We start from the raw sequence: 25,729 nt of genomic DNA, 5'->3' as shown, positions 1-25,729 counted from the left end.
GTACTCCTCTTCAGTTTTATTCAAATTTCCATTTCTATTCCCTCAAATAGTCACTTTTTAAAAAATGTCTGCCATTTTTTAATGGTTGAAACAAATGTTTTGAAATTTTCTGAGAAAAAAAGACTTAAAATGACATAAATTAAACTTTATTCTTGAATTTTCTTCCATCTTATAGAGAGCAATTGTGCTCTTCCCCTTGCAATTTCAATAGAAGATACTTTCTGTCTCTCCTTCCTTTTAATATTAACACTGTCATCATTATTCTGAATCAAATTATGAGATTATTTTCTCATCTTCAATACATCCTATCATGATCTCTGTCTTCCTGAACTGTTTCGATCTGCGTTGTAACCTGTTGGGAGATTGATTCCCACCTCAAAGTAAAAGCATAGTTGACAAAAATATAATTTTCTGTGCTATCTGACTTTCATGCAGTCTTTTGACTTTTGTTGATAAACTCTTTGATATCACAAGCTTTCTTTTTTTAACTTCTAGCAATCTAATTTATATCTGACCCCTCTTCTAAAATTATTCTTCCTAAGGCTCTTAATGGCTCAATGGCCTCCTGCATGCCCACCGTGACCATTTCAAGCTTCATGTTTTTATTTTCTTATTTGACCTTTGATCAATCATGTTTTAGTGAAATTCTCTCCACTTATTTTCTGTGAGATATTAATTCTCAGTATTCTTTCACCATTTCTGAGTACTCTTCCTGTATGTTCCTAACTTTGGCTGCACTCTCTCACTGTGTCTAGCCCTCACTGAGAGAACAGGGTAAGGGGAATCTGCTTTGGAGTCGTACAGACTTGAGTTCAATTCCTGGCACGACCCTTTACCAGGTGGATGTCTTTAGGAAAGTCACAACCTCTGGGCTCCATTTATTTCTTTTAAACATAAAATAGCACCAACAAAGGTAGGCAGTCCAGGACTTGCATGGCTGTATTACAGAAATTGAGATATCAAGGCAACTTTTGACTCTAGGCTGTTTCATCTGTAAGGTCCTCATGATCCTGGATGGATCCAGGACCTTAATTTATCTCCATTTTCCTATAGAGGAAATAACAATAATATTTACCTTGGTATTTACTGTAAGAAATTTTTTAAAGTGTGTTATTCACTACAACACCTAACACTGACTAGACCCTGAAAACTGTTAGCTATTTTCACTAGTGTGATGTTGATTTGCCTGTTGACTAATTAATGATGGCAGGTAGCATATTTTAACCTTTAATTATTAATAAATCATGCTGTAAAGATACTTATACATATTTATAACCCAGTAGACTGGCTTCCTTAATGTTATTTCTTACCATACTCCTTTCTACTCTCACTATTTCCAATTTAAAACAACAACAAAAAAGATGTTACTGGCAATAAAACCTGTATGACCATTCTTGTAAATAATGTTCCTGACCTCAAGAGTGACATATTTTTGGTTTTAATGTGTATTTTATGACACAACAGCAGTGACACTACACCTGTGAGATAATTTCCAGTGAAGCTCTCAAACTCTGAAAAGTGGCCAAGTAGAAATCTAATATGTCCACGCAATAACCTAGCACAGCACCTGCATCATATCTAATGATGAATAAATATTGTTGAATAAGTGAATGAATGAATGATGTAGGAAACTCCAACTATATCAGATCAAAATTTTACCAGGTATTCATTCAACCAATATTTATTAAGCACCTACTATGTGTCAAGCACTGTGTTAGAATCAGGTAATACCTAAGTGAACATAACAATATACCTGTCCTCATGATATGTACATTCTAGTGAGCAGAGATGGGCAAAAAACAGATGGAAAAGTATATAATACATCAACTGTGATAAGTGCAATGGGCAACAATGGATCAGAGTAAGGGCAAAGGGCACTTGGAAAGTGCTTGTATTGTGTATCAGCTATTTTATAACAAGTCACCTCAAATTTTAGTGGCTTAAAACAACAACCACTATTATTTGATTTAAATGTTATGGCATAGCTATTGGGTTGAGCTCAGTCAGTTAGTTTCATCTGGTATAATTAAAGAGGCTGCTATCTGGAAGTTTAACTTGGGGCTGGATGATCGTATATGACCTCACTAACATGTCTGGTGGCTGCTGCCAGTCTCTCATCCTCAGTAGGGCTAGCCTGAGCTACCTCACATAATAGCAGCGCTTCAAGATGAGAAGAGTGGACACCGTTAAGACCTCTTGAGACTTAGGCTAACAAGTCACACATCATTTCCACTGCCTTCTTTTGATCGATTCAAGTCACCATACATATATCCAGATTCAGAGGAGGAGGTAATAGACTCTACCTCTTGATGGGAAGAGTTAAATGTAATTTGTAGCCATTTTTAGCCTACTATGAATGGGAAGTTACTGATGGATAGTCAGTGATAGCATCTTTGATAGGATGACATAAAAGCAGAAGCCTACATAATGTGAGGAAACAGGTAATGTGAATATTTTTGAAGAGTGCATTCTGAGCCAAGGGAATAGCTAGCACAAAATGCCAAGGTAGGCCAATAAGGAGCTCAGAGCAGTTGGAAGTGATTGGCAAATATACGTGTGTTAGGAGATGAATGTGGGGAGCCAATGAGAGACCAGATAGTATAATTCCTTGTAGACTGTTATAAGGACCCTTATAAGTAGACCTTTGTCTTTTACTCTGAGTGAGATCAGAAAAAACCATTGATAGTTTTCAAAGGAGTGACACAATTTTTAGTGGAGTTTACATATTTGTCAACAGGATGTCTCTGAATTTTTTATTGAAATCAAACTTGAGGGTGAGTGGCAGGAAACCCAATGAAGAGATTATCCCAGGCGAGAGATGATGGTGGCTTGAAATAGAAGGATAGGACTGACAACACTTTCTGGAATAATTTTTAGAACTAATTAGGCAGAAAACACTTTATTAGATTGTGTATAGTCATCTGTCAGCTTCTCTAAGAAGCTAACTACATTTTGTTAATGTGTCTTCTACTTCATCTGGTATTTGAAAAGCACTCACTAAATACATATTGACTGGTTAGTAAAGTTTCAAGCCTCACTGTTGAATTGAACATAATCACCACAGGATGCTGAAATCTTACAGAGTTCATCATTAAATGACATTTGAAGACCGAAGCAAGTAGAAGACCCTATTAAGAGCTATTGATATTCTTCAGATTACATGTCTGCTATATGCTAAAGGACAGTAAATGATTTACAACAAAAATAATCTGTTTAGATCAAACTCAGTATTAAAAGTCATCCATTAAAAGGTAAAAGATCATTACATGGGCCAGGTGCGGTGGCTCATGCCTGCAGTCCCAGCACTTCGGTAGGCCAACGCGGGCAGATCACCTGAGGTCAGGAGTTTGATACCAGGCTGGCCAACATAGTGAAACTCCATCTCTACCAAATTAATCCCAGCTACTCAGAAGGCTGAGGCAGGAGAATTGCTTGAACCCAGGTGGCAGAGGTTGCAGTGAGTTGAGATCGTGCCACTGCATTCCAGCCTGGGCAACAGAGCAAGACTCTGTCTCAAAGGAAAAAAAAATCATTACATGAACTGAACATTTGTCATTAAGACTACTAAGTGAAAAACAGTGTCAGGGATTCAAAGTTCACATAATTCTCAAAAGCACTAGTATTCTAATATGGCATGTAGAGTATTAATTTTATAAATGAAAGAAAGCAAGGTGAATGTATCAACTAATATTATAGTGTTGAATGGAAAGCATTAACAGGTATAGAGGAGCATGGGGGAAGATCTATGTTTAGAGAATTCCTGGAACTAGTTAATTTTTAGATAACAAATTAGAACACCGGTGTTATGGTATGAAGGAACTGCTATTAACTCAAGGCCCAGCATAGTGGATGACAGCTGTCCCTTCTGGTGATGGGAAAGTGCCTGCTCCTAAATCTCGTCCAAGTGAATGAAGTGCATATATATGCTTTATGTTGGTGTTACTCTTTTTATCATAAAATATGTGTTTACTATATGAGATCTTTACATCTTCTTATAATTTCATAGGACATGTTCAGTACATTCTGTTTTTAAACAGATTACAATAAAAGTTTAGCATTAAAAATTCACCTGGAAATGAAAAGCCTAGTTTGCTTCTCACTCTGTGACTTAAAACAAGTTTCTGAATTAACTACACTTCACTTTCTTTATCTATAAAACTAAGTGTTTGGAAAAGATCAGTGGTTCTCAGCCCTGACTGCACACTAAAATCATCTGAAGGGCATTTTAAAAAGTAATATTCCAAGCCCTATCATAGGGTTTAATTTTCAATGCTCTTCAGGTAATTTTAATGTACATTAAGTGTTGAAAACCAATGGGCTAGATGATCAATAAGGTTACTGCTAGTAAAATTTTCTAATTTTATGATTCATCATATTTTGACATAGTAACAGTTGCTGGAAAAACAGTGTTCTCAATATTTGCAATGTCCTTTAAAGTAGAAATTAACTTCAAAGAGTGTTCCTGCTCAAAATTGAGAACATTTTCACATCTAAACTAAAAATCCTTCTATATTATGAGAATAACTTATACCAAAAGTCATATATACATCATTTGGGTATGGCATATGCACCAAAAGTAATATAAATTTACCTAAATTTTAGAAATTAACTATTATTATGATTTGGAAAGCAATGACTTTCTGTCAGTACACATACAATGTGAGGGTAGTGTCGTTAGAAATTCTGTGTAAGTTTTTAAAAAATGCTACTATAGCTATTTTGATTTTGAATAAATGTGCTCCTAATATCCCAAGAGTTAATAAAATTCCTAAAGTGTATAACTTATTCATAATAAATAATTTGCATGCTGATTTACTGTGAAGAGAATAAACAGTTTTATAGAAGATTGAAGTGGAATATCTAGTTTTATTGGTATTTGGAAAGATCAAAAGTATGATTTCTTGAAACAGTTTTAAAATGTGTCCCTATGAATTTTTGCTGTCAGTCTTTTTACTAAATAGCTTTTCATTGGAGTAAGCTGATAACTTTTTCCCTTTACTTTTAAAGGCCAGAAAATATAAACACCTGTTTTAAAACTTCATGAAACCAAAAACTCAACCAAATACTCAGATCCAAAAAGAAACCATATAGACTCCTAGGAAATTGGGGAAAGCCATCAAGTAAATATTAAGCTAGGAAGTAATAGATTTTGTGTCTTATATTTTCACATAATTCTGTGTTTTGGGATATGTACTTTTGAATATTTGGGACAGAAAGGCTCCTTCTGTTAGCCAGGCTAATTCAGTAGTAATAGGGAGAAGAAAAAGAGGTACAGATGACAGCTAATAGCTAACATGGGTGAATGTAGATGTAGACAACAAAGAATGTGCTGGTTGCATGGAATTTCTGCAAACATAGTTACGTTTGAAAACCATTTGGGAAAAAATGTGACTTAATGCCCAGATAAGACACTATGAAAAGTAAATATGTGATTTTCGGTATGATGTATATGCCCGCATCATCATTCTGTGTTTGCTTCTGATATCATCAGTTATTCTTGTATCTTTAATTTTCATGTATATTTTACTTTTTTTGTTTACCCTATTGATAATAAACTAGACTCCATAATTAAGAATAATGCACAGATTTACATTTGTTATAGCATGCAAAACTATGACTTTGGAAGAATAAGGTGACTGCTGGAATAGTTCACATGTTCAGAAATCTTGTTCTGTGCAGAATGGAGAAGGTGTTTTGCTTCACATTTGCTCTGCCACTTATCAGTTTGCTTTACAAGGACTCCCTGAAATCAATCAGACATGTGTACCATGCTTTCAAATAAATTTTTACAGTAGGAATAAACCATGAAAAGTTTGAAAATACAGACAACACACACTATAGAGTTTGTAATAATAGTTATATGTATGCTAGTGAGTTAAAAAAAACTCATGAGTTTTATTTGATTTAAAAATACCAAGAGTTTTAGTGAAACAATATAAATTTTATCATCAGAATGATATCACACATCTTACTTATATCTTGGGAGTGATGAAATGCAAAACTTGGTTGTTACCTACCCCCCTCCTCACCTCTCAAGATTTTCTCTCCTACTTACCTGCTCCAAATTCTGCTCTTCTCCTAGCAGATGCAGTATTGTGTTTTATATATCTTCTTTTAAATTTGGGAAAGCACATTAAGCTGTACTCACTCACTCAGACGCTATTGTACGTTAGTTTAATCACATAAAGTCAATGAAGGGAATATAGTTCTAAAGAATGATAAGGACAGAGGTGATGTAGCCTCAAGAAAGTGTGCATGAAAAGGGCCCCAGTGAGAGTAGAAGCATTTCATGCTTGGAGTGAGTGAAGGACTGAAACATGAACACCAGCATTACTTACTTCCCAGTTTTGCCTGGGGCTGGGCCAGGTCAGCAATGCAATCATTGTACAAAGTAAAGTAAATGGAATCACATTTCTAAACATGTCATATAAAATTTACATGATCTTCAGAATCTAGCAACATGATATTGAATATAGACTTCATATGTAGCAGTCAAAGTTTGGTGATGCTAACATCATCTTGAGTAATGAAGTCTAATTACATGGATATAAGTATATAACTTGTCCCCTAAGAGGTTTTATTTACAGAAAGATTTTTCTTGTTAAGATATTGAATTGATTTATTAGGCATAGCTGCATAATTGAAAAGTGTAAGTACTGGACTCCACTTGAAAGCATAGATACTGCATTAAAGTAAAGCTGCCATCCAGTATGAATAATGCCGGTGTTATGTTTTAAAACGTGTCAGATTCTCTTAAGTGTATCTTTCTTCTTTAAACTTTGATCAGCTGAGATAAATGCTTTTCATTTGGCCTTAACTGTTTGTCACAAGAAGATAAGAGCCAGACAGCTAATGAAGTAAATTGATGCGCTGCTACAGTTAGGGAGAATTAGAGTTTAATACTGTTGCAGTTGATAGTATAACTGTTTTTTTAAAAAATTGGCATGGTTGCATGACATTATGAGAAAGAAAAGAGACCTAACACATTAAAAAATGGCCAATACTTAGAAGTATTGGGGTAAAGTTAGGTATAATTTTTATCTAACTCTCTTCAAGTACAGTGCATTTTCTTCTTCAGAGAAGTTGTAATTAAGAGTATTTTGAGTCAAATATTAATGATATCAAATAATGAATATTAAAAATATATTGCTGGTAGATACCAAAAAAGGATAGTGTGAATTATATTCTGTAACTCAACTTGTAAGTTCAACTGTCAGAGAGAAACTTGTCTCATTGAAATCTCTCTGAAATAGACTGCATACATATTTAACCCAATAGCTTCAGGCATTTGGAGATGTAGGAAGCAAAATCAAAAGCACCATATCAAAATTAACGTCAAGCCATGTGTTTTTCTCTTAAAGTTTTGAAGTAATTTTTAACACAGATAGTAACTTGGTTTGAAATTTAAACACACAAACGTACAGGTTTGCTAGCTGGAGAATTTCCATGCCTGGGGGAGGGGAGGTGACAATTGGTGCATTCAGTACAGAACACGTGTAATGATAATAAAGTTGATTGGTTGAGCTCTATAGCATTTTTTTTTTCTTTTTCTCTCTTCCTGTAGTGTAGTTCAGCTGGGGGTGGAAGGGTTCTCCCCCATCCCTCCCACCACGAAGAAGACGTAGGTTGATACCATTTTTATTGTTCTGCTGGGGTGAGAAATAAACCATATGCTTTAGCCTTTTAAATGGCTACACCAAAGAGAAAATTGAACCAGGCTCTCTTCCCCACTCCTACTGGACTTTGGGGTGGGGTTATTCCTCTAAATGTTTTAGTGGACTTGGGGTTAGCTTAATGCTTCTGCCCCAGGGCAAAGAAGCAGTTGAGGGAAAGAAATGTCAAGGACGTCAGAGGCGAGCTGGACTGAGTGAAGTGTGGAGTAGGAAGCTTATGTCTGAAACCCACCCCTCCCCTGGATACCAGGCAAAGGCAATGAGAGTCAGAACCAGCTGATGCCGCTGCTGCTGCTTCCCGTTTCCAGGGTGAAATTTTCACAGCAGCTATTCTAAAAGGAGGAAAAATCCCTAACCAGCAGCGGAGAAGATCCTATCACCCAATCCAAGCTATGTAACCTTTTAGTCAGGCTTTTCAAAGAAATCCGCATTTTAAAAGCCAGCATTTATGGTCCAAAATATGGGACGGGAATCAGAGCTGGTAGGAAAATATGAAAAGCCTCTTTACACCCTGAGTATTTGAAACGATCCGATGAGCATAGGAAGTGGCTGCCAACGCTCTGGCGGCTGCTCGTGCTGCCGCCGCTGCCGCTGCTGTTCCTCGCAGAGGGCTGGACAGACCTAGTCCCGGTTTCAGCACCTCCGGCGCTGGACAGCTCTTTGCACGCCGCACCGCTGCCTGCTTGCTTTTTCCCACTCTCGCTTTGCATTACTGGAGATGCATCTAAATTACATCCTGTTCAACAACAAGTAGAATTTTTTTCCTGTACAGGAATTACAGTAGACGACTCTCTCAATTAAACTGCATTTTCTTCTTTACGGATTTGGCTATCAGGCGTATTTATCCCGATTTCCTCCCCCTTCACTCCCCTTTGCAGGAACGAGTCTTTGGGAACGTGGTCCACCCAGGGATGTAAAACTGTGCTTACCGATGCATCCCATACGAAATGCTTATGTGATCGTCTCTCTACCTTCGCCATTTTGGCTCAGCAACCTAGAGAAATAGTAAGTAACAAAGAGAAAACACGGCTTTAATGCAAAGGCAGGGACATTGTGGCTAGTGTTTCTCCAGGGAACTGCATTTTAAATGGGGAAATGAAAAATGTTGCAGGGTGGCAAAATTGGGTTCGTCTCCTCCTTAGCTACAGTAGCTTGGTGGAATGAATTCTAGTTGGTATTCTATAACTAAATTCTACTCAATTTTATGTCTTCTAACTTGAAATTTCTGCAGTGTAGTTTTAAGGATGTAGTCCAATCATATTACTAATATGCTGCAAACTTTCAAATAAAAATAATCGTCAACTTAACCTTTATTTTAAAGCTGGAAAGATGTTCTGGGGAATTTGTGAAGGTATTGTTAGTAGTAGAATGAAGACCCCAGACACTATAGTGAAACACATTGCATATCTGCATTGGATATTTTCAGTATAGGTTTTCTGGAAGTGTCCTTGGATGTAAATATAAATAAAGAAATATATATGTTAATCAAATGAAGTTTTTATGAAAGCATGGCTGTCAGGAACTGTAAAATTATTCCTTAATAGTATATGGTTTTTCAAAAATACTTTCTAAAAGAGACAGTTGTACATAACTGTCTGAAAGAAAAATAATATTCTCATCAATTGTATTTTGAGGAAATATAACTCAGAATGAATACTGAACAATTATTATTCAGGTAAATGTGACATTATGCTTACATTTGGCCTAAATAAGCATCACTCTTCTTACTAATTTTGATGATAAAAACTAATACAGTTTGATGTGCATATTTGAGGTTTTAGAACACGCTTAAAGTGTATTCCTTCAAACTCCCATTGTTAATAATATGAAAACCAACAAATTTAATTAATTAATGTCATGTAAGTGTCCAAGGAAAGACACATTCCAGATCAGTGAATGCATGTAATCTTTATATATGTTTTAAAAGATAGAAAGCTTATTTTTCAAGGTCATGTATTTAGGGACTGATACTGGCATTGTAATAATTATCTCCACATATTTTGTCCGTTAAAAAAGTCACAAAATATACTTAAAGGTTTTAAATTTGATGTTTGATTTTCTCCTATATCCTCAGAGGCCAAGCAAGTACAATTAAATGTGAGAATACTTGACTTAGAATAAAGTTGTCAAAAAGTGAGAAAGTTTGAAAAATCTTCAGTATCTGTATACAGATATAGGTATCATAATGAGTTGTAAATGGTAGGATCAAGATAAATTTTACCAAGAATCTTATTGTGAAATGACTAACCTGCAGTTAGTTAAAGAAAAATGAGTGATGCTTCAAATTTCAGCTAGAGAAAATTTAACATGTGAATGTTGACCAAGTTGTAGTTTTAGGTCTTGATTTTCAAAAGTTATAAGGATGTAATATTCCATAATCCACTATTTAAAACTCTAATGACTTTATTACTTCACAGTGGGAGAGAAGGGGAAGCTGGAATTAGTATTTTTAGAGGTTGAGAATGTGAGAACAGAGTGGATTCATGGGTAACTATCTGGTAACTATAACAACTATATAGGCTATTTTTGAGTGATAGGTTAGCTTTGCTGAGTCTAGAAGTTATTTTAATTCATTAAAAACCAATTTGTTTCTTTTTTGTTTTGTTTAATTCACAGATCATGGAATCCTCTGGCACACCTTCAGTTACCCTAATAGTAGGCAGTGGTCTTTCTTGCTTGGCCTTGATTACCCTAGCAGTTGTCTATGCAGCATTATGGAGGTAAGTAATCAATTGATAGACTTGAAATACAATGCTTAGTTGTTCATAGTTAAATCAAGACATGTGATAATTATTATATGTCTCCTGTCTTCTTAATTCACTGAAAGCAATATTTTTACAACAGAGTTATAATTGATGTAATTGAGCTATAATAAATGAATTGTATTTACCTAATTTTCCTATATATTTGCCTGAGTTGAGAAAATAAACAGTACACACGTAAACTTTTATTCTCATTTCAAGTGTTAGTAGCCTTCAACAAGTTGCTTACCTCAAGCGTGGTACTCTTATACCACAAGTTCAATCTATATGTGGTTTCTATTTATCCCAATTGCTATGGAGACTGTGAGTCTAACTGGTACAGTCAAATTAATTTATCTGTTATAAAAATATAATCTCAAGTTCTCAAGTTTCAAACACATGCTTTTAGTATGTCCCAGACAACTAGTGAACTCTTCTATAATATTAAAGCACTAACATAATACCACTATATTCCAGAAAATGCCTGTTGGTTGAGTGTGTCCAAGAAGTCAGACTTTGACAAATTGATTAAAAGAAGTCATAAAAATACATAAACAAGGGGAAGTTATTGAAAAATTTTTGTTCTACAATAGTTGAAATCGAACCTACTTGATATATGAAACACTAGTATTTTTAAAGACTTGTTTTTGATTGTGTTACTAAGAATTAGACCTGTGAAGTTTATTGTCTACTCACATATTGATAAAATACATAGCCATATGGCCAAAGTACTGGATTTTTCTAATGGATTTTTAAATTTTTAAATGTTAAACATGTTTGTATCCATTTTTATTATTGAAAAATAATCTAAATATTTTAAACTATATTAGTATATAGAAAATTGCCAAATATTTTCTGAATATTTGTAATATTAGAATTGCAAAAGTAGATTGTTCTGCCTCAGAAATCTTAATCTTTATTCACTTAAGATAAAAAATATTCAGTTGAAAAATGAATTACAGTTTTATTTAAAAAGACCATTTTACTTCATTCTTTTAAGAAAATGTATTGTTCTTCATTATAATTTTTACTCTTTTGAGAGAAAGAATTAATTGTCACAGATACTTAAATTGTCAAAGTTATGAAGAGTTTTTATGCTTCATGCAAAAGTAAAAAATAGGTATCTCTTGACCCATTAGCACTGGTACATGATGGAAATCCTTCCTTCCTGTGAAGGAATTATCTAGTAATGAAACACTGACAAAGTGGGATAATCTGATAAAATATGTCCTGCTCCAGGAAATGAAAGAAATGCTTAGTTTAAGCATGACATTGTAGGCAGCAGAATCTTGAGTTCAGGGCTCACTCAAGCAGACATTGTCTCGGTAATGCAAAAGTAAGATGGATAAACATTGAAAAGTAGACAACTTCCTCTACCACAATTGTTTAAATAGCAGTTGTTCAAACATGAGGCAGCATTTAAAGACTAGGAATTAGGTAATCACAATAGCAACATAATTCATGCTCACTGAACTATTTAGAACTAAATTCCATTTATCAGCATTTAGGGTTCAGGCAGCAATTCCACCTTTTATTTACCCCTCAATACATATCACTAATACTAGCATATACATGTTCAGGATAGGTGATGTGTATATTTAATCAAGGAAACATACAATTAATTAGTCAATAATATAGTTTTCTTTAATGCAGAAAGTTCAGGAAAGTCACTACTACAATAGTTTTCTAAGAATTACCAAACAATTCAAAGGATCTATTAAAACTTAAGATGAACTTGAGAATTATAGAAGAGAATACCAAGAAACAACACAAATCTAAATCCCTAAGGGTTAGTGGTCATCAACTCATTCTATACAAATAGAAGAATTGAAATAATATTAGTAGTTTAAAAGAAGTGACAAGACTCCGTGAATCATTAAGTGAATCTTGATAACATGATGAATTAAATGCAGTTTATAAACACCTATAGCAACACCAATAGAAACTTTGAGAACTGAATTTTAAATCCCCACACAAATGTGAAGTATTATCCTTGCTTACTAGAAGGATGCCATTATACATGTAGGGTATATATTGTGTACTGTATAATATTACTGTATGCTGTTAAGCATGCTAGGTTCCTATCACCTTTTATTCTAAGTAAAAAGTTTAGAAATTTTGATTTCTAAAGAGTTGTGACATGTACAGGCATCTCAAGTATTTTACACATAATAGGCTGTTTATAAATTTGTTGGTGTTGCATGTAATTCATCAGAAATGTTCACCAAAAATTTAATACATTAGGTTATATTCTCTTCACTTATAGATAAGTTTGGCAGAATTACATTTCTACATGAAAAACTAATGAATCATGTCCTTGTCATCGCCGTATTAACATAAAGAATTCTTAAATTTTGTTTAAAAAAATCTAACATGGTAAAGAAATTTGTGAAAATTGAGACATTTCATAGCAATTATGAAGGCAACAGTAGGACTCAGTTTTGATAAAAATAGAAACATATAAAAACTTCAGACTAGTCAGTTCTGGATATTTCATTATCGTATTTTTGTCTATTTACAAAACAAAAAGTTTCACTGAAACCCTTTTCATAATGTCTGTGTGTTTGTGCTTTCATGGAAGCCATTAACATCAAACAGAGGGTTAATTATATGAAGCCCCTTAACTTTTTATATAATATTCCCCAACCACAAAAAAAAGAGACAACTTAATAGTTGATGATGTCTTCAGCATCTCAGTGTGTGGTTTATTCTATTGTTTGCGCTGATGATACAGGAACAAGGTTCAGCAACCCCAAGGCCATTTTGTGTTGAGATTTGATCTAAGTTGGTCCCATTTAAGTTTGTTTTGTGACTGAAGGGAATTTCTTTTTGTATTACAAAAACTCCTTTGTGTATTTTATTGTTATTCTTACTCTTGTGTTCTTTTTGGAAATGTGTGATGAAATGTGGGGATTCTACCTTAATAGCCTTCAAAGACAGGGAGAGAGAGAGAGACAGAGAAGTTTGATAGATTTTTACCTTCCAGAGTGCCTCCAGATCACTGGCACTCCTGTCGAATACTGCATAGAAAAGCTCATGCCCGCTGTAGAATGTGATTCCATGTTATAAGAGAAATTGAACAGGCCTAAACATACAGCAAATACAACAGTGTCTTTTTGTTACTGTCAGTCAGTGATTTACCACAGAATACAGTGAAGCAAAATAGCTGTTACTCTTTCAGGGTAAACAGCTGGTAGAACATTTGATTCTGAGCAGTTTTCTCTATGGCTTACATTCTTGGTGCACTTAACAACTATATAACAGACTGTATATAAACACTTCTTCATAAGGGTAAAATATGGCATATGTCAAGTGATTTTCTGCCTAAGAGTGAATTATCATTTGTGGATTGGATTCATTTTTAGAAATAAAGATTCATTTTTTGAACAATTATTTAGGAAAAATATAAAGAGTAACAGCCTAATTACATTAAAATGCTTGAGTGGATAAAAGTGTTCACAGTTTCATGAAAGTAATGATATCTTTCTAGTAAATAACAATAATACTTCACAATTTGTGTGATTTTTTTCTTTTTGGTTCTCAAAGTTTCTGTTGGTTGATTCATATAATAATGCTAAACATATATACACATACATACACAAACATGTGTATAAAGGTATTATATTAATTGACATATTTCCAAGAAGTTTTATATGTTTAGTAAAAAAAAAAAAAAAAAAAAAAAGTGTATCATGACAACAGATGGGCAACTTAGGCTCTATCAGAATTGCTATATTGTCCCACCAATGTATAAGAAAAAAAAATTCTGAAGGACTCATGCACATGCCATACCACTATAAAACTGGGTCTCTAAAAGTAATTATTTATTTTAGGAACTATTTTTATATTTTTTATTTTTGTAAATATTCCTGTGCTACAGTACTTATTGTTCCAGATGAATGCCATCAACTTGCACAATATAGAATTCTTCATCTTTCTGTTGGATTTTAAAATTGGACAACTTTTCTCTCTCTGGCTAGGTACATACGATCTGAGAGGTCCATAATACTAATTAACTTTTGCCTGTCTATCATCTCATCCAATATCCTCATACTGGTTGGACAGACTCAGACACATAATAAGGTATGACTGGTGATTATTCTGATTCTTTTTGTGTGTTTATGTTTTGGCATATAGTTGGTTATTGATAATCTAAACATTCATTCTAAAATGGAGTATTTCTGACAAAATTATATTTTAAAGCAAAATTTTTTTATTGGTTTCTGAATAAAAACATTGTCTACTCCAGTTCAGAAGTGTATACCCTTGACTTAATTTCCTGTGGGTTGAGAGGTTGTTCATAAGAGTAAAAATGTATGTTTATTAAACATTATATCAAAGCTCTATGAGTTCAAAACCTTGGGATATCAAAAGCACATGTTTCGATTCATTAGTCTAATGGTAATAAGATCTAATTGTAATAGCATAGAAGGCTTGTGTTTTGGTCTAATTTATTAACATATTGATTCCTAAAAAGTAACTATGAATTGCTTACAAGTGTAACATCTCTCTTGAAAATCCACCTGAAAAATATCCATAGGTAATAATTGAAGAAAGTGTTAGATGAAAGCTACTTTAGATTCTATGCCTTTCAAAATTTTTGATTAACCTAAAAGTCTTTTGATACTTAGCAGAATATAAAAGTATGTTTTCTGTTTATATGAATGAACCAATTTATATGAGTTCAATAACCATGTTTTTTCCCAGAAATGATTGTCTTTACTATTCTGAAATGTATTTTAAGAAACCCATAATAGCAATTTGAAGTTAACTTACCCCTGCCTCAAAGGGATTCTGTTAAACACCACTTTGATAACTTATTTGTCAATCAATCACATGCCTTCAGGCCTGTTATTTTTCAGCTTTTTAATTTTCAAATACTAAAGCGAATAATTAAAATTTTTCCCATAAGCCATCATTTTAAAATAATCATGTGCACTTCAGTAGGTCTTTTTCATGTATTATATATTCATAGGACATGTATTAATGTCAAGGATAATGGATAGTCTGTTTATTTTGCTAACCTTAGTTCCTAAGACTGGTGATTCCCACCAAAAGAGTCCAAATTCTAGGTCTGGGTAGGACCTAGGAGGCTGCTTTAAGTGATTCTGATGAATGTTTCTTCTTGGCCCACATTGCCCTAGGTCAGGGGAAGGGCCCAAAGAGTAGGCCAGAAATCCTGAAGGAGAAATCAAAAACGACAACCCCATCAAGGACCCTGTAGAAATAATAATTACTTTCATGTCTTTGAGTGTTTAATTTTCCTCCATTTATTTCCTATATCTTTTCTTCTAAAAGAAAGAATCTGAAAGAAAGTAAAGACTATTCAAATATAGTTCAGGTCCATGTTACAAACATTTAATACAAATTTTAAAAAGGAAATACATGGTAAAGAAAAAAGAGAGAGAGAGAGAATGACTAAAGGTGAGAGGGATGCCAATCAGAATTGGGAGAGAAGGAGGCACAAAATAACCAACAGAATGAAAAATGAGGGTAAACATGGATGTAAGTGAAAAGAAAAAGGGAAACAAGGCAATGATAGGAAGGAAGTAGAGATAAAGGAGATGAGACGGACTGTAAACCTTAAAGAATTATTAAATTACTCATGTCATTCTTTCCTCTTTGGTGGTTCACTTGGGCTGGGCCTCAGATCTCTTAGCAATGTTCATACACTGGTTAATACCTAGTCCCAATTTTTTAACTGCTTGCCCTTCAACCTTCACCCAGAAAAAGAGAGCTTTCCTCTGAAATAGGAATTGTTTATTGGGATCAGGAACCAGAAAAAGTCAAGCTAGAGCCAGCTTGAGCTCAGAGTTTAAGTTTTTTTCACCAAACATTCTTCCTTTTCTGTTATTTTTTACCCTCCAAACACTCTTGACATACCTCTCCTTAGACTATGAAAAACTGCATGATCCACAGTACAAAATATGCTTTTAAAACTGTTTCATGCTGTTTGGTAAAGTTTTTATAAGTTCTGAGCCAAGTGGTACTAACAGACATTTCTACAAGGTGTACTCCACATCATAGTGGTTATGGTCTAAATCACTGATGTACAATAGAAGTGCAATGCAAGACACAAATACAAGTCACATATGTAATTTAAATTATATTAGTAGCCAAATTTAAAAAATAAACAAAACCGATGAAATTAATTTTAATGTAAAATGTTTACCTCAGTATATCCACAATATTACCATTTTAAGACATAATATAAAATTATTAATGTAACATTTTACAATCTTTTTTAAGTCTTCAGAATCTGGAGTATATTATATACTTATGATACATCTTAGTTTGAACTAACTACATTTCAAATGTTCAATAGCTACATGCAGCTAGTGTCTACCATGTTGTGTAGGTCTAAATGCCAGGTATATTCAGAAACTAAAATTATCTCGAAAAACTACATTCTGTCTGCCCAGTTTGAACTTCATAGGTTTTCAATGTCCTCTTTTTTTTTGTAATAATGTCTTTTGAGATCTGCAAATATTATGAATATCAAAGACAAGATAAATTTTGTTTACTTTTCATTTCTTATTTTGAGGAAGGGCTGGTATTGACTTACTACCAAAATAAGAGGTTGATGTAGTTTCTCCCCAACTAATTAACTATAGAATAGCTTCTGTGTAGTTTTGCAACCAAAATGGTTTTGTTTCAGATTGACTAATGCTAATTTTTGCTGCTATAGTTATTGATGCATTTGGGGAGGAGTGGGTAGTAAGTGGTAGTATTGATGAAGAAAATAAGAGAGTATTAGTTTGTCCTTATGCTATATTAATTTTGCTTTACTAGCTCTGAGTAGATGTTCTTACAATCCTAGGACAATTCACATTAGAGTGATTAGAAGAGAAAATTACAAAATCCTGGAATTTTATTCTTAGTCACTCAAAACAATATCACATTTTCTAGGGGAAATAATCTGGTTTTTTATTAGTTGAATTAGATTGACTCTATTTGTATTTATATATGAGAATTTGGTATGTGAAAGACTACATCTGTTTGACTGTATTTGGGATTAATGGTGTCTCAAAAAAAAAAAGTACAAAGTGTGTTGTCTGTATAAACTTATGATGTGCATAAACTACAAATAACTTTTTTTGAAACTGTAAAATATTGTTCGATGACTAAAGTATTTTATTTTGGCTTTGTATAGGATCCCTTTGCTTCTGTGGGCATTTTTTCATTGATCAGATTTGTATCTTTGACTTCCCTGATAAGTTTTAATTGATGCTTTAGTATTCCCATCTTAGAAAGTGTAAACATCTAAGAGAGCTTCTTGATGAAGAAATTATTTGATACTGCTTCAGTGAATTGTCATGGCTAGTTTGTATGAAAGCTGGTATCTGATGTCGATGTACAGAATAGTTCTGAAGTGTCATATGAGGGCCTTTCTCTGAATTGCTTATTGAAATATAATTGACCTCATTATCTTGCTACTGAGTATCTCTGCTTCCTTTTGAATTGAGATATAAACAAGCTGAAATAATCCATTGCATAAAATAAATGTATTCAAATTTTTTAACTGTATATTCAATTGCTGGCAACAAAGTAAGGAACCAAGTACATTTTATTATATCTTCTCTTAAAATGCAGTTGTAAAATTAAATTATAACCCACTTCATTATATTTTGAGTTTTCTCATAAAGTCGTATTTCCCTTTTATCTCTTTGTGTATTTAAACTTTCAACCAGGATGTCTTTGTATTGCTCAAATGTTATTTATTTGTAAACAGTTTCCTTTACACCTTTAAGTGTTTTTGTTGAGCTGAGTAGACTATTTTTGGTACTACTGTTTTGCAGAAAGCAAAGATTGTTTTGAAAACATAAATTCAGAGAATAGTTTTTCTTAATGACAAAAGCATATATTGCTTTTGCTTCAAAGGACTTTAAGAATTTAAAGGATTTATCATATTGAAGATTTCATAGCACTCTTTTTAACTGATAGAAGACAAATTTGGCAAAACTCTTGGTTTTTTGGTTAGATAAGGATAACACCCAAGAATTTCAAAGAGCTGGGAGATAGCTTCTGTCTCTCACAACCTCACTACCAAGTTATTACTATAACCTGCTTTTATTAAAGCAAGTCTAAGTCCAAATTTTATCACACATTTAGGTATTTATTAGATAATCCCTCATTAGCAAATCTGGAACAAAACCTATTCCGTAAGCTCAATGAGGGCCTAGGTCTTTTGATCTTTTAGATACTTTCACCCACCCTGTATGTAATATTCACTGAGGTGGAACTGACGTGGACATAGCAACATTCTAGGAGCAAGATTCTGTGCCCTTTAGTCAGTGTCATTCAGTCCTCTTAATCCAATGTCTGGACACAGAATGATGATTGTGGATAAAACCGTGGGCCCCATCGCTAAAAGATATGGGATATAGGCCTCAGTGGAATCTTATGTACAGTTCATTTAAGAGTAAGGAGTGTTTAACTGTTTTAGCCAATACACATATCTTCAATTCCTTTACTTTCACCAAAGGGAATCCATTAATACATTCATTATAGTGATTAACCAGACACTAGTTCACCAATAAGGACTAATCTTTTATATTTAGTTTGATAATGAGTAAAGTGTTGATTGTGGCTAGTTACACCTCAGTAAGAAGGACCTGTAGTTGCCGTGTATGGGCCTTCCAAATATAAAGCCGACTAACCAACTAGTCTGAGCATTCTTGGACTTCTCCTAGAATTACAGGTTAAACTAACTGGCACATATACGGTATCATACTGGAAATACCAAAATATTATAAAATAAATTGCAAATATTATAACAAATATACAAAGGTTAATATTTTGAGAAACACTAGTCAATTGTGAGAGAACAAAGAGATATTAGCTTGAGTCTTAATTGACCTAGGAGTAAAGCGAAAGTCCTCATTGATAGATAAAGGGAAGTTTCTAAATTATTTGGGGTGGTCAAACATTTTCTTAGCATTATTTAGGAGAAAATTATCTCATGGTTCTTTCTGTATGGAGCATTGTATTACATAATGGGCTGTGTCTTTTAATTCAGACTTGCAAAAGATACAAAAATTCTCCATCTCGAAGCACTTTTAAAAGTCCCATTCTCTATTATGTTTTCTTCTACTTCATCTTGTGGTTATTTACCTTTTATAAAGATGTTTTGTTTTTGTTCTGTAGTTTGAATAGAGAGAATTAGTAAACATGGGCCAAACTAGTAGGTTATAGTTACTCTAATGGAAGATGTTTTTGTTTTGTTATCACTGTGTTTTTTAAAAAATAAAACCTTGAATTTGAATACCTTGAGTCAAGCACTCTCTAATTTACCTATTTGTCCCATGACTGTCTTTTGCCAATAGTCCCAGCTTCTGCACACATTTATGTATATGCCTAACCTCTAAATATCTATGTGTTTTCAACTTCTGAGAAAAAATATTGAATATGTATTTATAGCTATCCATTCAGTTCTGCCTGATACCCTTTGAAGCAGACTGCCCCCTGCCCTAGAGATTCAGTGTTCTGCATGCTTCTTTGGGAGATACCAGTCTCAGGGATGGTTAAGAGAAAGCATTGTAAGCCAGGTAGACTTCAGTCTCCTAAATCTGCCAGTTCCCCTAGTTGTGTGATCTTAAGCATGACACACTGCATCTCTAGACCTAAGCTTGTTGTCAAGGTTACATGAATTAGTACATATGAAGCACTTAACCCAGAGGCTGGTATCAGCACTTAACCCAGATGGTGGTACTGTTTAAGTGTACGTACCACTTAAACAGTAGCTATAATTATGCCAAAGATAATTATGACACCTAGATATACATCTGATTCTATCCTTCACTTCTTACCTTCATATTTCCTCATGTCCAATTTCCTGCTCACCACTAAATTCACCATTTCTGTCTCCACCCCAGTCTTTTGCATTCAAAGGCAAAATTGAATGCCTTTTCTGTAGTCTCCAACCCAATTACATATGCTAGAACTCTGAAAGTTACCCTTGATGTCTCCTTCTCTCTCATGGAGTAAATCTAATAAATCATCCACCTATGACAGTTTAACCCTCAAATATTTCTCAGATCTAGTTTCTTGTCTCTATCAGGTATTGGTCATACTGCTTACAGTATTATCAGCCCCATTATCTATCCTTGGGACAAACATTCAAATGTGACCACTCGATTTCCCTATGTAACATTTACTGTTGTCTCATTTCCTGCAGAAGTAATTTTCAAATTGTGCTCAGACACAAGTAGTGAAACATATTTTGTTTATCTGTGAAGATTTTTTTATTCATTGCTTTTCTTGTAATAATATATTGGAACTCAGGAATAAATCGTACAAGAGAAAAACTTCTGGAGCTTGTAAAACTTGAGAAAAAGCAGATCTTAAAAATGACCCGTGCTGACCTCTCCATACTGTTTCTATTTTACTGACTTTTGTTATACCAGCATCACCAAGCTTCTACTAGTTCATCCAAATTAATCTATTTTTTGTTGTTGTTTCATGCTGTACTTCATCCTGGGGCACTGTTCCTCCACCCCAACCCCACCTGACTTCCGAACTGTCTTTATTTGTCTCAAGCTCATTCTCTGACACTCTGATCAGTTTTCCCATTAGAGAAAACCCTCCTTAGGCACACCTGCTCTGGGTTCCAGGATTTCCAGTGCATACCTATTATCTTGCATTATATTACCTGCTTCTAATCAGACTATACACTTCTTAGGGCAGGACTAGGTTATACTCATTCTTCAATCTCTTGCAAACATATAGTCTATGTATAGTAAGTAAATAGTAAGTATTATTAAATGAATGAACTAAATTTGAATATATTTGTGCTTATATCTATGAATCTAATAGCTGTCATTAGTCGTCCAAAAAGCAGAGTCCCCCACTCTAGACAAGATCTCAGCTAATAGTGATAGATTATTTTTCTAGGGCCTGTTTTAGCTCTAAGTGATTGATGGCATGCTTTAAATGTGATCTGGCCCCTGGATTTTAGTTAAGGAGATGCTGAAAACTAGTAATTGTTAATCTTTTTTCTTCATAAGAATATAATGTTCATAGCCTTAAAAAGAAATGTGTTTAGTTATAATTCTTCTCACCGGAGACATATCCTGCCAATAGTGTCCCAAGTGTAAGTCTATTATGTCGCAAATGAATATGTGATTTTAATGGTCGAGGGTAACACCTATTTAGATTCATTAAAATCTAATTTGTTGACTTGCTATGATGTTTGTAAAATGATTTGAATGTTATAAGCTTATGTGTGATTCACTTGGTTCCATTTTGAACTATCTTACTAACTTAGAGTTCTTCTGGATTCCTGAAAACCTTCATCAAACCAAGAAACATAATGGTTGGCTAGCTTCTTCATTTCCCCGGGCTCCCAGCAATAAAAGATGATTTCCCAAAACAGATTCCCAATGAAGTGAGAGACAGCTAGATAGCAGAGACTCTGTTGTACTACTATAACCTCCTCATCCCTCGATTGTTCATTTCCAGTTTTGTGTGGTAAAAGCCAGAGACCACATTACTGTAAACAGGGCAAAGATCAATATGAAGAATGGGCTCAGGGCAAGCAAAGAAGATGAACGTGGAATTATTTGACAATAGAATTACTGAAATGATTGAGATGTCAAGAGCTCAGTGACCTTGAGGGACAAGGAAGCAGTTTGGACATTCAGTGAGTATTCTTAGCTTCAGCTTCAAAGCTGATCAAAACTGAAGAGTGAGCACTCACTCAACAGGGGAGAAGCAGAACACGAGTCTCAGCCTAGTGTGCAAGTGATTGCTTTGACAATGTCAGGCCTACTCTCATTAATTTTTGTTCATTTATGCTGAGGGAGTTGTACAAAAGCCAGACAATGCAAAGAAACCCCATGACTTGATTAATTCTACTCTCCATCCCCACCACCCCTGCATTAGGCCTGGCCTTCATGATTTCTCCCTTTGACTACTATAACGTTCTTCTAACTTTCCTCTGCAACTAAAGCCTTTCCATTAGCCCATCCTCCATATCACTGTGAGAAATATCTTCAATTTAAAGAAAAAACAAATACCTGATTGCATAATTCCCCTGCTGCAAACTGTATGATGGATCTGTAGGGCTTATGAGATTAACTCCATGTTCTGCATATCACATGCATTCAGAGCTGCCTGAAGTACGTAAGTTGACTTTGTGGGAAATCAAAAGGGCACTCCTTCAGGGCAGATGCGGATGAGTTATAAAATCATCCTCTACCTCCAGACTAATATAGCCTCTAGCAAGCCTTCTGGCTTGGCAACAAGAGCTAGATTTCAGCATCCCCTTTCTGTTCCCTGCTAGGGACCCTCTCTGAGTGCATTCCACCTTTCTTATGGCTATGGGAGTTCCTCTTGCTTCTGTGCTTTTGCACTTGCTTTTTACTCTGTCTGATAAACTCCTGCCACACTTCAGAGTGGACTTATGCAAACCATCTTAGCTCCTACAACACTCCTTTCTGCTTTCATAGCATGTGATACATACCTCTATTGTTAGCACGAATCACCTTATTCTGTAAGTGATTAATTCCTGATCAATCCTGCCCACTGTATTGTGATTCTCAAGGATAGTATGTCTCTCTTTTTACTGGATTTAAAAACCATTAACACTAGTACTTGTTTTATACATGGCATGAAATTAATAAATGTTGAATGAATGAATGAAGTGATGACTATACCTATTGAATGAGGGATAATATAATAGGAGTATAGCCACTTCATCTTTGGGGGCCCCATTTGGAATAATTGCAATAGAGGTCAATTTTTTTTTTATTATTGTTTTTTTTTTTTTTTTTTTGAGACGGAGTCTCGCTCTGCCGCCCAGGCTGGAGTGCAGTGACTGGATCTCAGCTCACTGCAAGCTCCGCCTCCTGGGTTCACGCCATTCTCCTGCCTCAGCCTCCCGAGTAGCTGGGACTACAGGCGCCCGCCACCTCGCCCGGCTAGTTTTTCGTATTTTTCAGTAGAGACGGGGTTTCACCGTGTTAGCCAGGATGGTCTTGATCTCCTGACCTCGAGATCCGCCCGTCTCGGCCTCCCAAAGTGCTGGGATTACAGGCTTGAGCCACCGCGCCCGGCCTATTATTGTTGTATTGTTGTCATTTTATGATGATATAAGGGAGTTGAAGAAAATACCAAAGACCTACAGAAGATTTTTGAGACCATCCTTTGATGAGAGATGGTTGAGTTAAATCAGATCTTATCTTTATGTAGAGATATCCAAAAGAGAATTTGAGAAATTGAGTGTCCTTCCAAGAGTCTCACAGAAAGGTTGAAGAATATCTGCTTTTCTCCCCTGAAATCAAACCAGTAGAGAAATTACAAATGTCTCCCTATGTATTATTTTTCACCTTTCCCCTCCTTGGCACATAATATGAACTGGTCAGAAGTTTGGCTAATGTCAGTAGAGGAATGATGTTGGAGTATAGCTGATAATGTTTATGAGAATTCTTAATACACTGTAAAATACTGAAGTACCAGATAAACATCACAGAAAGTGAATTACTTTAATTTACAGATATTCTCACAAAAAAAATGAAAAGCCATTGAGATAAGATTATAATAGAATTTTCAATGGCCCATGATATGAACTTTGAGACTGTGCCTCTCAGGGTGAATATGAGGTGAAGAGAGTAGAATTTAAGTTATCACTAAAGATCTTTTGACCAAAGTAAAATTTGTCTCAGTATGACATTGGAATGGTGTGAATAGTGTAGCAGATAACTCTTTTGACAAATGCTCCATAATGTAATTCAGAGGCTAGCAAACTTTTGGTGTAAAGGGCCATATAGTAAATACTTTAGGCTTTGTAGGACATATGCTATCTGTTGAATCTATTCAGTTCTGCTGTTGTTGCTAGAAAACAGTTATAGAAATAAAGCAATGGATGTGGCTGGATTTGGCCTGGGACCTAGTCTTAGGCAATTTTGAGCTTTCTAGAAGTATCTTGTGTGCATACCAACTTCAATGTAAGGTGAGGCCAGCCTATTTCTGGGCTGATGCTTTATGTAAAAATAACCTCCAATTCTGACGTGTCTACCCAAGGGTTAGCCTGTGTAGCCTGCAGAACTGGAACAGAGGACCTTGGCACTTTCTGAAAAGGCTTCTGCCAAGATGAAAAGGAGTGCAAAACACTGAATTTCTTCTTCTTCTTTTTTTTTTTTTTTTTTTTTGAGATGGAGTTTCGTTTTTTCGCCCAGGCAGTGGTACGATCTCAGCTCATTGATACCTCCACCTCCCAGGTTCAAGCAATTGTCCTGCCTTAGCCTCCTGAGTAACTGGGATTACAGGTGTGCACCACCACACCCAGCTAATTATTGTATTTTTAGCAGAGACAGGGTTTCGCCATGTTGGTCAGGCTGGTCTTGAACTCCTGACCTCGTGATCTGCCCACCTTGGTGTCCCAAAGTGCTGGGATTACAGGCGTGAGCCAGCGCGACCAGCCGATTTTCTTCTTTGGAGCACTCTGGAACTTATCACAGAATGCCTTCACTTATGATGCCGATTGTTTACCAGTATATAACATTATGGAAAAAAACAGGAATCAGATCACTCACAACCAAGCTGGACATTTTATAAATTGAAGAAGTTAAAAGTAGCTAACAAATACCCAATGCATGAGACAACAAAGCTGGCTGTCTTTGTAGAAGAAAACTTCTTAATGTACAGCAGTATTTGTTAAAGCCCTGATTAGAGAAACTCTTTCATCTGACAGTCTTGGGCAGAGAAGTAACATCTGAAGCAGAAAAGAGAGATGGCAGAGTTAAGCTAATTCCCAATTAAATTCATGCATAGGCAGAGTTCTCTTTTGACCTCTCTGCCTCTATCCTATCTCACCCTACCCTAAAATTTGGATTGTTATTATGTATATCAAATCATAAGCACTGCTATAGCAAATCTTGGAACTAAAGACCAAACACTAATGCCTATAATAAAGAAATAAGCAGATTAAAGTCCATTTTTTACTTCTTTTGTGATAGCTAGTCAGTTAATTTTAAATCTTAAGCCTTGAAGAAAGAACTAGGCATATGATAGAGTTGAGTCTAGGTCTTGACTATGAAATTTAAGATGTATGAAATTCAAAGTAAGTAAATTAAAATATTTATAGTTATCTTAGGCTGCTAGTGGATCAAATCAAAGATTAAGACTTCAATTGTAATGTAAATAAGAAATTACTAGCTTTAACAGTAGACATATAAGCAGAAGAATTTTAATTTGTTAATATTTGTGATGAGGGCCTGTATAAGTGTTCTTTGTTAAACTACAGTACACATAGTTTTCGTATATCTCTATAGATGTGTCTTTGGTAGGTGATACATCAGTGTATACATGCAATCA

At 34.8% G+C, this 25,729-nt stretch overlaps 1 protein-coding gene across 3 annotated transcripts in view; it reads left to right on the top strand.

Moving 5' to 3' along the window:
* ADGRB3 (adhesion G protein-coupled receptor B3) overlaps nt 1-25,729 on the top strand; it is a 738,657-nt gene that overhangs the window by 575,043 nt on the left and 137,885 nt on the right. For all 3 annotated transcript variants that reach the window (XM_015136642.3, XM_015136644.3, XM_015136641.3), the window contains 3 exons: nt 8,552-8,678; nt 10,290-10,393; nt 14,395-14,497. In XM_015136642.3, coding sequence (XP_014992128.2) covers nt 8,552-8,678; nt 10,290-10,393; nt 14,395-14,497 — 334 coding nt within the window. The remainder of the gene's footprint in view (nt 1-8,551; nt 8,679-10,289; nt 10,394-14,394; nt 14,498-25,729) is intronic.

This window comes from Macaca mulatta, chromosome 4 (genome assembly GCF_049350105.2).
Source record: "Macaca mulatta isolate MMU2019108-1 chromosome 4, T2T-MMU8v2.0, whole genome shotgun sequence".
Taxonomy (NCBI): Eukaryota; Metazoa; Chordata; class Mammalia; order Primates; family Cercopithecidae; genus Macaca; species Macaca mulatta.
The sequence above is the reverse complement of the archived record's forward strand: the minus strand, read 5'-3'. Positions and strand labels throughout refer to the sequence as shown.